Source organism: Lolium rigidum, chromosome 7, assembly GCF_022539505.1.
Source record: "Lolium rigidum isolate FL_2022 chromosome 7, APGP_CSIRO_Lrig_0.1, whole genome shotgun sequence".
In the NCBI taxonomy this organism is placed as follows: Eukaryota; Viridiplantae; Streptophyta; class Magnoliopsida; order Poales; family Poaceae; genus Lolium; species Lolium rigidum.
This window is the reverse complement of record NC_061514.1, coordinates 330,580,730-330,593,654: the sequence shown is the minus strand read 5'-3', so window position 1 is coordinate 330,593,654 and position 12,925 is coordinate 330,580,730. Positions and strand designations below refer to the sequence as shown.

The 12,925-nt window shown below is 47.1% G+C and overlaps 1 protein-coding gene across 1 annotated transcript; it reads right to left on the bottom strand.

The window, feature by feature from the left end:
- Nucleotides 1-4,337: 4,337 nt before the first annotated feature.
- Nucleotides 4,338-6,053, bottom strand: LOC124670634 (histone-lysine N-methyltransferase family member SUVH9-like). Its single transcript, XM_047207111.1, has one exon. It carries the CDS (start codon nt 6,036-6,038, stop codon nt 4,509-4,511), a length of 1,530 nt encoding a protein of 509 aa, XP_047063067.1. The 5' UTR covers nt 6,039-6,053; the 3' UTR covers nt 4,338-4,508.
- Nucleotides 6,054-12,925: the final 6,872 nt, after the last annotated feature.

The following is a 12,925-nucleotide window of genomic DNA, read 5'->3' as shown; positions in this document are numbered from 1 at the left end:
CGGTCGTACGCCGCCAGCGGGTCCCACTCCGGCGTGGGCTCGCGGGAGGAAGAAGATTGGGAGGAGAGACCCGATGAGGTGGAGGAGGAGGAGGAAGACATGGCTACAGAGGAAGGGGGTTTTTTGCCGACGGCTAGTACGGAGCGAGAGGATGAAGAGGTGAACTACTCGGTGCGGTTAAATAATGGGGATATAGTGGAGGCTTAATGTTGTCGCGGTTCCCGAGGACATGGTGTCAAAACTGTCAAATCGTGCAGAGAAGTTGAGAAGGCAAGGCATCATGATGAAAGGATACTGCGACGGTTCTGCTCTGCCACGACGTGACCCTACGAAGAAAACGCAGTGGTTTTGAAATTATCATTGCCAAAACCAGGGGGGCATGTGTTATCACCAGATTTTGGCCAAATCAGGAGATGGGCCGCGATGGAGATGGGCTTGGAGGATATTCACGAGGAGTGTCTCTGAATCGGCCTTGTACGAGAGTTTGGGCTAGATGGCCCGTGTATCTGTATATTATGGTAGATTTAGTTAGAATCAAGAGATAGAGTTTAGCTCGTACACGGTTGGGTTTATTCCCAAGTTAGAAAGTCTACGGACTATAAATATGTATCTAGGGTTATTGAGAAAGGAGGACGATCACGTTCACAACAAATCAATCTAGGCGCATCGCCACCCCTTGTTTCGAGGGTTTCTCCCGGGTAAGCAACATGCTGCCTAGATCGCATCTTGCGATCTAGGCAGTATCAGTTTAATCGTCGTTGGTGTTGCTCGTGCTGAAGCCTTTTTGATGGCGAGCAACACCCTTATCTTAGGTGTTTTGGGGCTGATGTTGATGCTTTCACGATTACTTGTTTAGCTACGCTACCCCTCGATACCTAGCTGCCCTTACACCTATTTTAGGTGTAAGGGCGGCATCATGCTTGTTCTTTATCTAGTAGATCTAATCCGTTATAGTTGCTCCTTGTTCTTCAAGGATTGGTTTGATATCCGTATGGTTAGGCCTTATAAACGGGTTGAACGATCCGGTAGTGCGTAAGGTGTGGTTTATTATGCCCTAGAGGGATTGTTCCGGGGATCAACTTCATGTTGGTTTTTAGGCCTCTTTAGGGCTGGTTTTCCATCATCTTACGTGTCTGCTAGGCTCAACTACGCGTAGGATATTCCGGTTATGCGGTGAAAACCCCAAACTATCGTAGATTAGTTTTGCTTGATGTTGATAAAGCATGATCCCCATGTCATTATAAATCTAACGTGAACCATGGGGCAATCGGCTCTTTGAGCCGATCCACAGAACAACTTAAGAGCCGATCGGGGCTCGTATTTAATGTTTACGTGTTTGCCATGCAGGAAACTAGTCGAAGCAATCCATCACCTTCCTGACCAGGTATAGGTCAGGTGGCACACCCTCGTAAGCACCAGGACGTGTGCCAGAAGGCATTGCGGGCCGTCGCCCGAGGGACCAGGGTCCACCGCAATCCTGGGAGCCTCCCGGCTCTACGGTGTTGCCCGTCGCTACTCGCCGGTGGGTTTTTGACAGCAACAATTTTATATGATGATCTATAGATCTAGTGATATCGCTCTTTTATCCCTTTTTTAAGGATCTGAGTAGTCGAGTTTCTGTTCTCTCTTGTTTTACAAAGAAGAACTAGCTTTATGCAAAAGAAACTCTACAGAAAGCCTCGTGTACCCGCTTTGCTAACATGTTCATTAAGTCTTTGCTGAGTCCCCATAGTCAACTTGTTAGATGGAACTTATCTACCTCGGGCGTTTTTTCTGTGAAATCAATGTATCTTGAATTTCTTAATGAGCATACTATTTTAATACATTTGAAAGATGAAAGTCCAAAGATTAAGATGTCATGTGGTTTCTTCATAAGAAAGTCATCTTGACGAAATATAATTTGATTAAACAAAATTCGAAAGGATGCACTAGTTTTTTTTATACAGAGGAGACAATACAACATTTGTTTATATCTTGCCCATTTGCAAAAAAATGATAGGGAGTTTTCTTTTTTTTACTTTTAACATACCACCTCGTCGAATATTACAAATATGTTTGGAAACTAGTTGAATGGGGTAAAATAGGTAAATACCACATTAGAATTGTTGTGCGCGCTTTACTTCGGATGATATGAAATGTCTTAAATGATTTTATCTTTAACAAAAAAAATCCATCATTTTGCAGGTTATTCCTTTGGCTACACATTGGATCCATATGTGATCCTATATATCTCTAGCAAGACCGAGGAACATGAGGCTATAGGTATTGGGTGCAACAGAATGGCTATGGTAGCACGAGATTTCTACAGCCAATGCGGTTGGCGTGCTGATAGAAAACTGACATGTTGATGTAGAGGTGTTTCATATTGCTTTTGTTTTTTAGATGACTCGTCTTTGTTGAGGCCTTATGTAATCTTTGAATTTCTAATAATGATTTGATACTTCAGTGGTACCGATGATGAGCATTTAATAACACAAAGATGTATGCATCAATTGATGTAGAGGCTAGAACGTCCCATTTCAAGAATTTTTTTGCCAATTTCTCAACCCATTTCTGAACAGCCCTGGACCGAATCCCACCAGGTTAAACCTGATATCTCCGTAATGATCTTATAACTTATAATCAACTCAGCGAACACGTAAGTGAACTCCCTTGTTTATGGGGACAATGTTCCAGACTTTCAGTCTCTCACTCCACACTTCAAAACAGAAACCTCAAACTTAGCATGAAAATTAGAGATATTTCAGTTAATGGTAAACTCCCGTCTATATATGAAATGTGATGACTGATAGACACCGAGGTCTAGACGGATTTGATTTGATTTTTCACGTGAATACACAATGTGGCTCATAAATATGAATATGAAACCGTATCAGCACAGTGCAGCCCCCCTCCCCCACCCGACCCCTCCCTGCAGCGCCGCCCCTGCACCCTCCACCACCGTCCGCTCCCTTCCCCTCTCCTCCCTCCCCACCCGATCTTCGCCCCGGGTCATCTCGCGCAAGGTGGCTCCGGGCGGCGACCCAAACCCTAGAAAAGGAAACTGATCTTCCTCTTCCCGGCTGCTGCCGCCGTCGGGGTGGGCGGCCGTGCCCGGCTGCCAAAGGCAGGGCGGTGGTGGCGCGCCCATGGACTTCCCTTTGCACGGAGATGGGGTCTTTCAGGGGTGGCGACAGTGGATGGCGGGTCTAGTGGTGGTGGCCTTCGGCTACATCCCTGGATCATGGCGGGGGACGCGGTGGTGTGGCGGAACTCGACGGGGCGGAAGGGCGGCAGCGGGACCGGGCGGCGGTGGCAAGGTACATGGTCGCGAGGCGGCGACAATGAGGCTCGGCTAGGCTATCCTGGCGGGCCGCAGTCGGCCGTCTCCGCGTCGTGGGCGTGTGTAGCCGCTATCCCGACGGCTGCCGGCCTCCACCGACCGAGTTGGAGGAGGAAGATGGACCGTGGTTCCCAGTCATGGCGGCAGTGTGGGGGGCGTCCGTTCCCGCTTTCATGGTGGTGGTCCTAGGGTTCGTTTTTCGCGAAGATGGAGATATTCCGGATGCCGATCTTTCTTCATCTCGTCGGCGTGATGAGTTCTGGAAGGCTCCGATAGCGAATGGAACAGTCTTTTGCCTGGAGTTCAGAGGTTCGGGTGGTATTCGGTCGCGCGCACCCATGCTTTTATTCCGACCGTTTAGTTTCGGAGGGAGCGGCGTGAAGCTCTGCTATGAGTTGACGTCAAGTTACTTTTGGTCCATGGTGAAGTCAGAAGCAGAGAATATCATGAAGGCGGGATTGGGGGATTAGATAAAGAAGGTCAAAGTCTTCGCGATGTTGAGGAACTTGCTTGGTTTTCTGGGATTCGCAATAGTGGTATGAAAGTGGGGCGACAGTACAGGTGAAGTTCAGAGTCCTATCTTTTAGGGTGAAAGCCCAAGGTCTGGGCTTAACTGGTTGTGCCTGGCAATGACCTTGTTGGAGGCATTGTTTTGAGAGTAGGGACTATCTTCAGGATGAAAACCTAAGATCTTTGATCGGGCGACAACGACGCTGTTGCACTGTTCCCTTCTTGGAGGCGTCGCTTCTGGAGAGTCTGTATTTCAGGTGTTCTCTTGGTGGTGGATGTATTGTTGTTGCTAGACCTAGGATACTGTGGCTGAATTTTTATTTCTTAGTTTTATTTTCTCTTTTTTGACCGTGTGCATCCGTACTGCCATTAGGGTGTTGCGTTGTTGCGGAGGCTAGATATAATTAGTATCTTTTGATACTAATATATTCCCTTTATAAAAAAAACACCAGTGCAACTCAGCCATGTTCGTACCTAGCTTAGTAGCTACAACCATGACCATCAACACCAACAATGACCGCGAATGAATGACAACCTAAACGAAGAGCAAGCATATACACCATCAAGATACCAAGAGTAAAAGAATCGATGAAGCCAACGGCTTCAGAAATCAGAATGTTGCTTGACCATCCATAAACCTCTCGCTGACTGAAACTCTCTTCAAGAACTTTGCTAATCATTGATCAAGGCCGTAGTCGATGCTCAGCTCGCACATCGGCGGGATGGTTTCCATGGCGAACACCATCAGGTGGGGGCAGGACTCATTTTCATCGCCACGGATCACGAACTCGACGAATGCATTCGGCGCGCCACTGTGACAGATGTAGGTGGCGAAGTTCCTCCTCAAAGACACGTCGAGCAGATACTCCGGTGCCGGGCATTGCGGGAACCGGGAAGGTCCCTCATCCGTAAGGGCAGCGGAGGCGTCGCCCCACTCCCTCCATCTTGCTGGAAACTTCCTCGGATCCAGGATGCCGCCCCAGTACGTCGACGAGCCGGTGGCATTGCCAGCGGTGTCCATGGCGACTCCGGTGAACTCGCAGATGAAGGCGCCCGGCTGGATGAGGTCCAGCGTCCTGACACCCCACTCCGTCTCGCTGGACCTGAAGACCTCCAGCCGGTGCGTCATCCCTCGCTGCGTCACCCGGTTGGGGCAGCTCAAGGGACACCCGCACAGGACGCCGCACTCATACACCACCGGCAGCCCCCTGACGAGCGTGCCGTCGGCGTTGTACGCCGGGCCGCCTCCGCCGTTCCTCTTCACGCAGGCGCAGCTGCAAGATGATGACCCGCCGCCGCACGCCGTCTTTGAATAAATGCAGCATCTGCGGCGCCTCGCCAGCTTGGGCGGCACCATTGACGGCGGGAATTCAGGACGGGCAATGTACTCAAATTCAGTGGGAGAGGTGTTTTGATCCACCGTGTTGCAGACGGGGATACGGACCGCCTCCTTGCCCTTGGCCAGGTCGAGCGTGATGTATCCCGGCGGGCGGGTGTTGGCGTCGAGCATGCTGGCGAGCTTCCTGGACGCGTGCCAGATCTTGCTGCCGAGCTCTTCCTGGCCGGGGATGCGCACGAGGTTGAACTTGCAGACCTCCCGGCCGGACTTGCCGGGGCCGTAGGCGGTGGACTCGACCTTGTAGAGCCCGTCGTAGACGTAGAGCTTGGCGCTGGGGCTGGCGTCGCAGTCGTGGCAGCGGATGACGCGCACCTCGACGCCGTACTTGCAGCTGTAGGCCAGCGCGAGGTTGCCGCGCTCGAACGCCTGGTCCGCGTGGTGCTCCCCGCCGTTGCGCGGGCGGCCGCCGCTCCCCGTGTACACGAGCACGTCGCCGCCGTCGCTGTCGTCGAGGTAGCCCCCGGAGGAGACGATGCTGGTGGCGACGGGGTGGCCCTCGCTGACGAGGCTGGCGGGCACGTAGCCGATGCCGGCCTGCGTGTGGTTGTGCAGGCCGACCACGATGAGCTCGGCGCGGTAGTTGAAGACGTCGCCCACGAAGACGCCCGGGACCGGGCCCACGATGCGCTTGTCGCGGTAGAGGCAGAGGTTTCGGGAGAGCATCGTGCTCAGGGCGGCCATGTCGGGACGGGTGCTGCCGCGGCGGGTGTAGTGCCCGCGGAGCGCCTCGAAGGTCAGCCGCGCGCGCCGGGACACGTTGCGGACCAGGAGGAGGTCTGCCGCCGTGGTGACGGTCGCCCGCACCATCTCCGCGCCCGGCGTGCCGCGCGGGCGCTTCTTGCTCCTGGCGCCGGAGGAAGAGGAAGAGGCCTGGGTCGGGTTGGCGCTGGTGGTTGAGCGCGTCGGGTAGGCGCGTGGCGGAGGCGGTGGCGGGGGTGGAGATGGAGGCGGCGACGAAGGCACGGGAGGCGGCGGAGGTGGTGGAGGCGGAGGCGGTGGGGGCGTGGTGCAGAGCCGAGCGGAGATGTCGTCGAGGCGCTGTTGGGTGAGGCGGAGGCGGTGCGCGAACTCGGTGTGGTCGTCGGGCGAGGGCTCGAGCTCGCGCCGTAGCAAGGCGCAAATCTCGGCGGTGAGCGGCGTCGTGCCGGCCGGGGAAGCGGCGTCAGGGTCGCGGTCGGGCTCCCGGCGGAGGTCCGGGATGAGCGGTGGCGCGTCGGGGTCGGGCTTGGGGACGAGGAGGGGGCGAGCGGACGACGCCATTGCCGATCGATCGGCGGCGACTCTGGATGGGGTTTTGAACGCCGCCGGGGCTTTCTCTCTGCGCCGCAGCTGCTTTCTCACTCAGTCTGGCATGTGCCAACCAGACTGCAGCCATTGCTAACCAACCACCGGTGACTTGTTTCTTTTTCGAGTTTCCTCTTCTGGGCGGTTAGGCCTTTGCAGATTCCTTAATTTGCGTTACCATTTCGGTGTGTGTGGATGGGTGGGTGGTACACGAGCTGGATCGCTGGTGGTATCTATCCGTTGCACGCGCCTAGCTCACGCATTCATCGTGTCGACATCCATCGTGCTACGATCGAGCTACCATCTTTAATCATGTCAAAGTTCAACGAATCTCATTTTTTAAAAATCACATCTTTTAAAAAGATCAACCGATCAGCCATTCAGGTTTGAAATTTGAAGTTTTACGCATCAGTTTTGCTCATCTCTAGTAGATCCTGTAAAAATTGGATCCTTAAAACATCTATAAAGAACACCATAAATATCTTTCACCGTCTAAGGGCATGTGCAATGGTTGATAAGACCGTCTTATCTTAATTGTGCCATGTAATCTAGATATGACAGCAAAACATGATGTACGATGGGTTATTTTTTAGTCTTATCTTTAGTAACTAGACATCCGAAATATATGGTGAGACAGATTGTGCTAAGAGATCATCTCTTAGCTAAGAGAAAACAAAGTCTTTTTTTAACTTTCTCTTTCCTCCACATCAACATTTATCCTACGTGGCATTGCTAAGATATCACCATTGTACATGCCCTAAAGTAGGCTATGCTAAAATAGATCCCGTAAAACCAGGCGTAAACCAAAAGAGAGATACTCCTTCCATTCTGATTAAATGGAGGTGAGTAGGTGTCTATTGAGCGCTAGCATCTTTGACCAATGCAGTTCCGATAACGTCGATTAAATAAGAATCGATGTAGTACTTTTCTCTCCTTTTTTCCTCTCTTCTTCACGAGCCCTTTCCCTACCTCCAGCTGCCAACCCACCCATGCCTGCTCGTCGGCCGACCCACCCCCACCCCACCCGCGGCCCGGCGAGCTCTACCCTTTCCCGCTTATGTTGTTGCCCCTGCTCCCTGCCGCCGACCTGCGGGCAGTCGTCGTGCTGCCCTTCTCCACAGCTTGGTTGAGGTCAAGGCAGGCCCGTGATACGTCTCCGACGTATCGATAATTTCTTATGTTCTATGCCATATTATTGATGATACCTACATGTTTTATGCACACTTTATGTCATATTCGTGCATTTTATGGAACTAACCTATTAACAAGATGCCGAAGTGCCAGTTCCTGTTTTCTGCTGTTTTTGGTTTCAGAAATCCTAGTAACGAAATATTCTCGGAATTGGACGAAACGAAGACCCAGGGGCCTATTTTGCCACGAACCTTCCGGAAGACCGAAGAGCATACGAAGTGGGGCCACGAGGTGGCGACACCACATGGCGGCGCGGCCAGGGGGGCCCGCGCCGCCCTATGGTGTGGGCCCTCGTCGGGCCCCCGACTCTGCCCTTCCGCCTACTTAAAGCCTCCGTCGCGAAACCCCGAGGCGAAAAAACCACGATACGGAAAACCTTACCGAGACGCCGCCGCCGCCGATCCCATCTCGGGGGATTCACGGAGATCTCCTCCGGCACCCTGCCGGAGAGGGGATTCATCTCCCGGAGGACTCTACACCGCCATGGTCGCCTCCGGAGTGATGAGTGAGTAGTTCACCCCTGGACTATGGGTCCATAGCAGTAGCTAGATGGTTGTCTTCTCCTCATTGTGCTTCATTGTTGGATCTTGTGAGCTGCCTAACATGATCAAGATCATCTATCTGTAATACTCTATGTTGTGTTTGTCGGGATCCGATGGATAGAGAATACCATGTCATGTTAATTATCAAGTTATTACATATGTGTTGTTTATGATCTTGCATGCTCTCCGTTACTACTAGAGGCTCTGGCCAAGTTTTTTCTTTTAACTCCAAGAGGGAGTATTTATGCTTGATAGTGGGTTCATGCTCGCATTGACACCGGGACGAGTGACAGAAAGTTCTAAGGTTGTGTTGTGCTTGTTGCCACTAGGGATAAAACATTGGCGCTATGTCCGAGGATGTAGTTGTTGATTACATTACGCACCATACTTAATGCAATTGTCCGTTGCTTTGCAACTTAATACTCGGAAGGGGTTCGGACGATAACTCTGAAGGTGGACTTTTTAGGCATAGATGCGGTTGGATGGCGGTCTATGTACTTTGTCGTAATGCCCAATTAAATCTCACTATACTTATCATGCCATGTATGTGCATTGTTATGCCCTCTCTATTTGTCAATTGCCCGACTGTAATTTTTTCACCCAACATGCTTTTATCTTATCGGAGAGACACCTCTAGTGAACTGTGGACCCCGGTCCATTCTTTTAATACTGAAATACAAATCTGCTGCAATACTTGTTTTACTGTTTTCTCTGCAAACAATCATCTTCCACACAATACGGTTAATCCTTTGTTACAGCAAGCCGGTGAGATTGACAACCTCATCTGTTTCGTTGGGTCAAAGTACTTTGGTTGTGTTGTGCAGGTTCCACGTTGGCGCCGGAATCTCTGGTGTTGCGCCGCACTACATCCCGCCGCCATCAACCTTCAACGTGCTTCTTGACTCCTACTGGTTCGATTAAACCTTGGTTTCTTACTGAGGGAAACTTGCTGCTGTGCGCATCACACCTTCCTCTTGGGGTTCCCAACGGACGTGTCAACTACACGCATCAAGCAAATTTCTGGCGCCGTTGCCGGGGAGATCAAGACACGCCGCAAGGGGAGTCTCCACTTCTCAATCTCTTTACTTTGTTTTTGTCTTGCTTTATTTTATTTACTACTTTGTTTGCTGCACTTATATCAAAACACAAAAAAATTAGTTGCTAGTTTTACTTTATTTACTGTCTTGTTTGCCATATCAAAAACACAAAAAATTAGTTTACTTGCATTTACTTTATCTAGTTTGTTTTATTTACTACTGCTAAAATGGCCACCCCTGAAAATACTAAGTTGTGTGACTTCACTAGCACAAATAATAATGATTTCTTATGCACACCTATTGCTCCACCTGCTACTACAGCAGAATTCTTTGAAATTAAACCTGCTTTACTTAATCTTGTTATGCGAGAGCAATTTTACAGTGTTAGTTCGATGATGCTGCTGCCCATCTCAATAATTTTGTTGAACTATGTGAAATGCAAAAGTATAAAGATGTAGATGGTGACATTATAAAATTAAAATTGTTCCCTTTCTCATTAAGAGGAAGAGCTAAAGATTGGTTGCTATCTCTCGCCTAAGAATAGTATTGATTCCTGGACTAAATGCAAGGATGCTTTTATTGGTAGATATTATCCCCCTGCTAAAATTATATCTTTGAGGAGTAGCATAATGAATTTTAAACAATTGGATAATGAACATGTTGCTCAAGCTTGGGAAAGAATGAAATCTCTGGTTAAAAATTGCCCAACCCATGGACTGACTACTTGGATGATCATCCAAACCTTCTATGCAGGACTAAATTTTTCTTCACGGAATTTATTGGATTCAGCTGCTGGAGGTACCTTTATGTCCATCACTCTTGGTGATGCAACAAAGCTTCTTGATAATATGATGGTTAATTACTCTGAATGGCACACGGAAAGAGCTCCACAAGGTAAGAAGGTAAATTCTGTTGAAGAATCCTCTTCCTTGAATGATAAGGTTGATGCTATTATGTCTATGCTTGCGAATGATAGGACCAATGTTGATCCTAATAATGTTCCATTAGCTTCATTGGTTGCCCAAGAAGAACATGTTGATGTAAACTTCATTAAAAATAATAATTTCAACAACAATGCTTATCGGAACAATTCTAGTAATAACTATAGGCCATATCCTTATAATAATGGTAACGGTTATGCTAATTCTTATGGGAATTCTTATAACAATAATATGAATACACCCCCTGGACTTGAGGCCATGCTTAAAGAATTTATTAGTACACAAACTGTTTTTAAAAAATCTGTTGAGGAAAAGCTCAATAAAATTGATATTCTTGTTTCTAGAGTTGATAGTCTTGCCTCTGATGTTGATCTTTTGAAATCGAAAGTTATGCCTAATAGGGATATTGAAAATAAAATTGTTACTACAGCAAATGCCATCCAAGTTAGAATTAATGAGAATATAAGATTAATGGCTGAACTGCGTGCTAGGTGGGATAGAGAAGAAAATGAAAAACTAGCTAAAAAGGAAAATGTAGCTAAAGTTTGGACTATTACCACCACTAGCAATGCTAATGATTCACATGTTTCTGCACCTCCTACTATCAATGGTAAAATAATTGGTGTTGGCAATGCTTCTACTTCTAGTGCAAAGAGCGCAAAATTACTCGAAATCTGCTAAAACTGCTGAAATCGCTTGTGATAAAACTGCTGAAATTTTTTCCAACCTTGGGGATGATAATCCCATTGCTTTAGATTGTAATGATTTAGATTTTGATGATTGCCACATCTCTGAAGTTATAAAGTTCTTGCAAAAACTTGCTAAAAGTCCCAATGCTAGCGCTATAAACTTGGCTTTCACAAAACATATTACAAATGCTCTCATAAAAGCTAGAGAAGAGAAACTAAAACTTGAAACTTCTATTCCTAGAAAGCTAGAGGATGGTTGGGAGCCCATCATTAAAATGAGAGTCAAAGATTTTGATTGTAATGCTTTATGTGATCTTGGTGCAAGTATTTACTGTTATGCCTAAAAAGTCTATGATATGCTTGACTTGCCACCATTGAAAAATTATTATTTGGATGTTAATCTCGCTGATAATGCTAAAAAGAAACCTTTGGGGAAAGTTGATAATGTTCATATTATGGTTAACAATAACCTTGTCCCCGTTGATTTTGTTGTCTTGGATATTGAATGCAATGCATCTTGCCCCATTATATTGGGAAGACCTTTTCTTCGAACCGTTGGTGCCACTATTGATATGAAGGAAGGTAATATTAAATATCAATTTCCTCTCAAGAAAGGTATGGAACACTTCCCTAGAAAGAGAATGAAGTTACCTTATGATTATATTATTAGAACAAATTATGATGTTGATGCTTCATCCTTCGATGTTACTTGAGATACACTTTCTGCGCCTAGCTGAAAGGCGTTAAAGAAAAGCGCTTATGGGAGACAACCCATGTTTTTACTACAGTATTTTTGTTTTATATTTGAGTCTTGGAAGTTGTTTACTACTGTAGTAACCTCTCCTTATCTTAGTTTTGAGTTTTGTTGTGCCAAGTAAAGTCTTTGATAGTAAAGTAAGTACTAGATTTGGATTACTGCGCAGTTCCAGATTTCTTTGCTGTCACGAATCTGGGTCTACCTCCCTGTAGGAAGCTCAGAAAATTAAGCCAATTTACGTGCATGATCCTCAGATATGTACGCAACTTTCATTCAATTTGAGCATTTTCATTTGAGCAAGTCTGGTGGCCTAATAAAATCCATCTTTACGGACTGTTCTGTTTTGACAGATTCTGCCTTTTATTTTGCATTGCCTCTTTTGCTATGTTGGATGAATTTCTTTGATCCATTAATGTCCAGTAGCTTTATGCAATATCCAGAAGTGTTAAGAATGATTGTGTCACCTCTGAACATGTGAATTTTTATTATGCACTAACCCTCTAATGAGTTGTTTCGAGTTTGGTGTGGAGGAAGTTTTCAAGGATCAAGAGAGGAGTATGATGCAATATGATCAAGGAGAGTGAAAGCTCTAAGCTTGGGGATGCCCCGGTGGTTCACCCCTGCATATTCTAAGAAGACTCAAGCGTCTAAGCTTGGGGATGCCCAAGGCATCCCCTTCTTCATCGACAACATTATCAGGTTCCTCCCCTGAAACTATATTTTTATTCCGTCACATCTTATGTACTTTGCTTGGAGCGTCGGTTTGTTTTTGTTTTTTGTTTTATTTGAATAAAATGGATCCTAGCATTCACTTTGTGGGAGAGAGACACGCTCCGCTGTAGCATATGGACAAATATGTCCTTAGGCTCTACTCATAGTATTCATGGCGAAGTTTCTTCTTCGTTAAATTGTTATATGGTTGGAATTGGAAAATGCTACATGTAGTAATTCTAAAATGTCTTGGATAATTTGATACTTGGCAATTGTTGTGCTCATGTTTAAGCTCCTGCATCATATACTTTGCACCCATTAATGAAGAAATACTTAGAGCTTGCTAATTTGGTTTGCATATTTGGTTTCTCTAGAGTCTAGATAATATCTAGTATTGAGTTTTGAACAACAAGGAAGACGGTATGGAGTCTTATAATGTTTACAATATGTCTTTTATGTGAGTTTTGCTGTACCGTTCATCCTTGTGTTTGTTTCAAATAACCTTGCTAGCCTAAACCTTGTATCGAGAGGGAATACTTCTC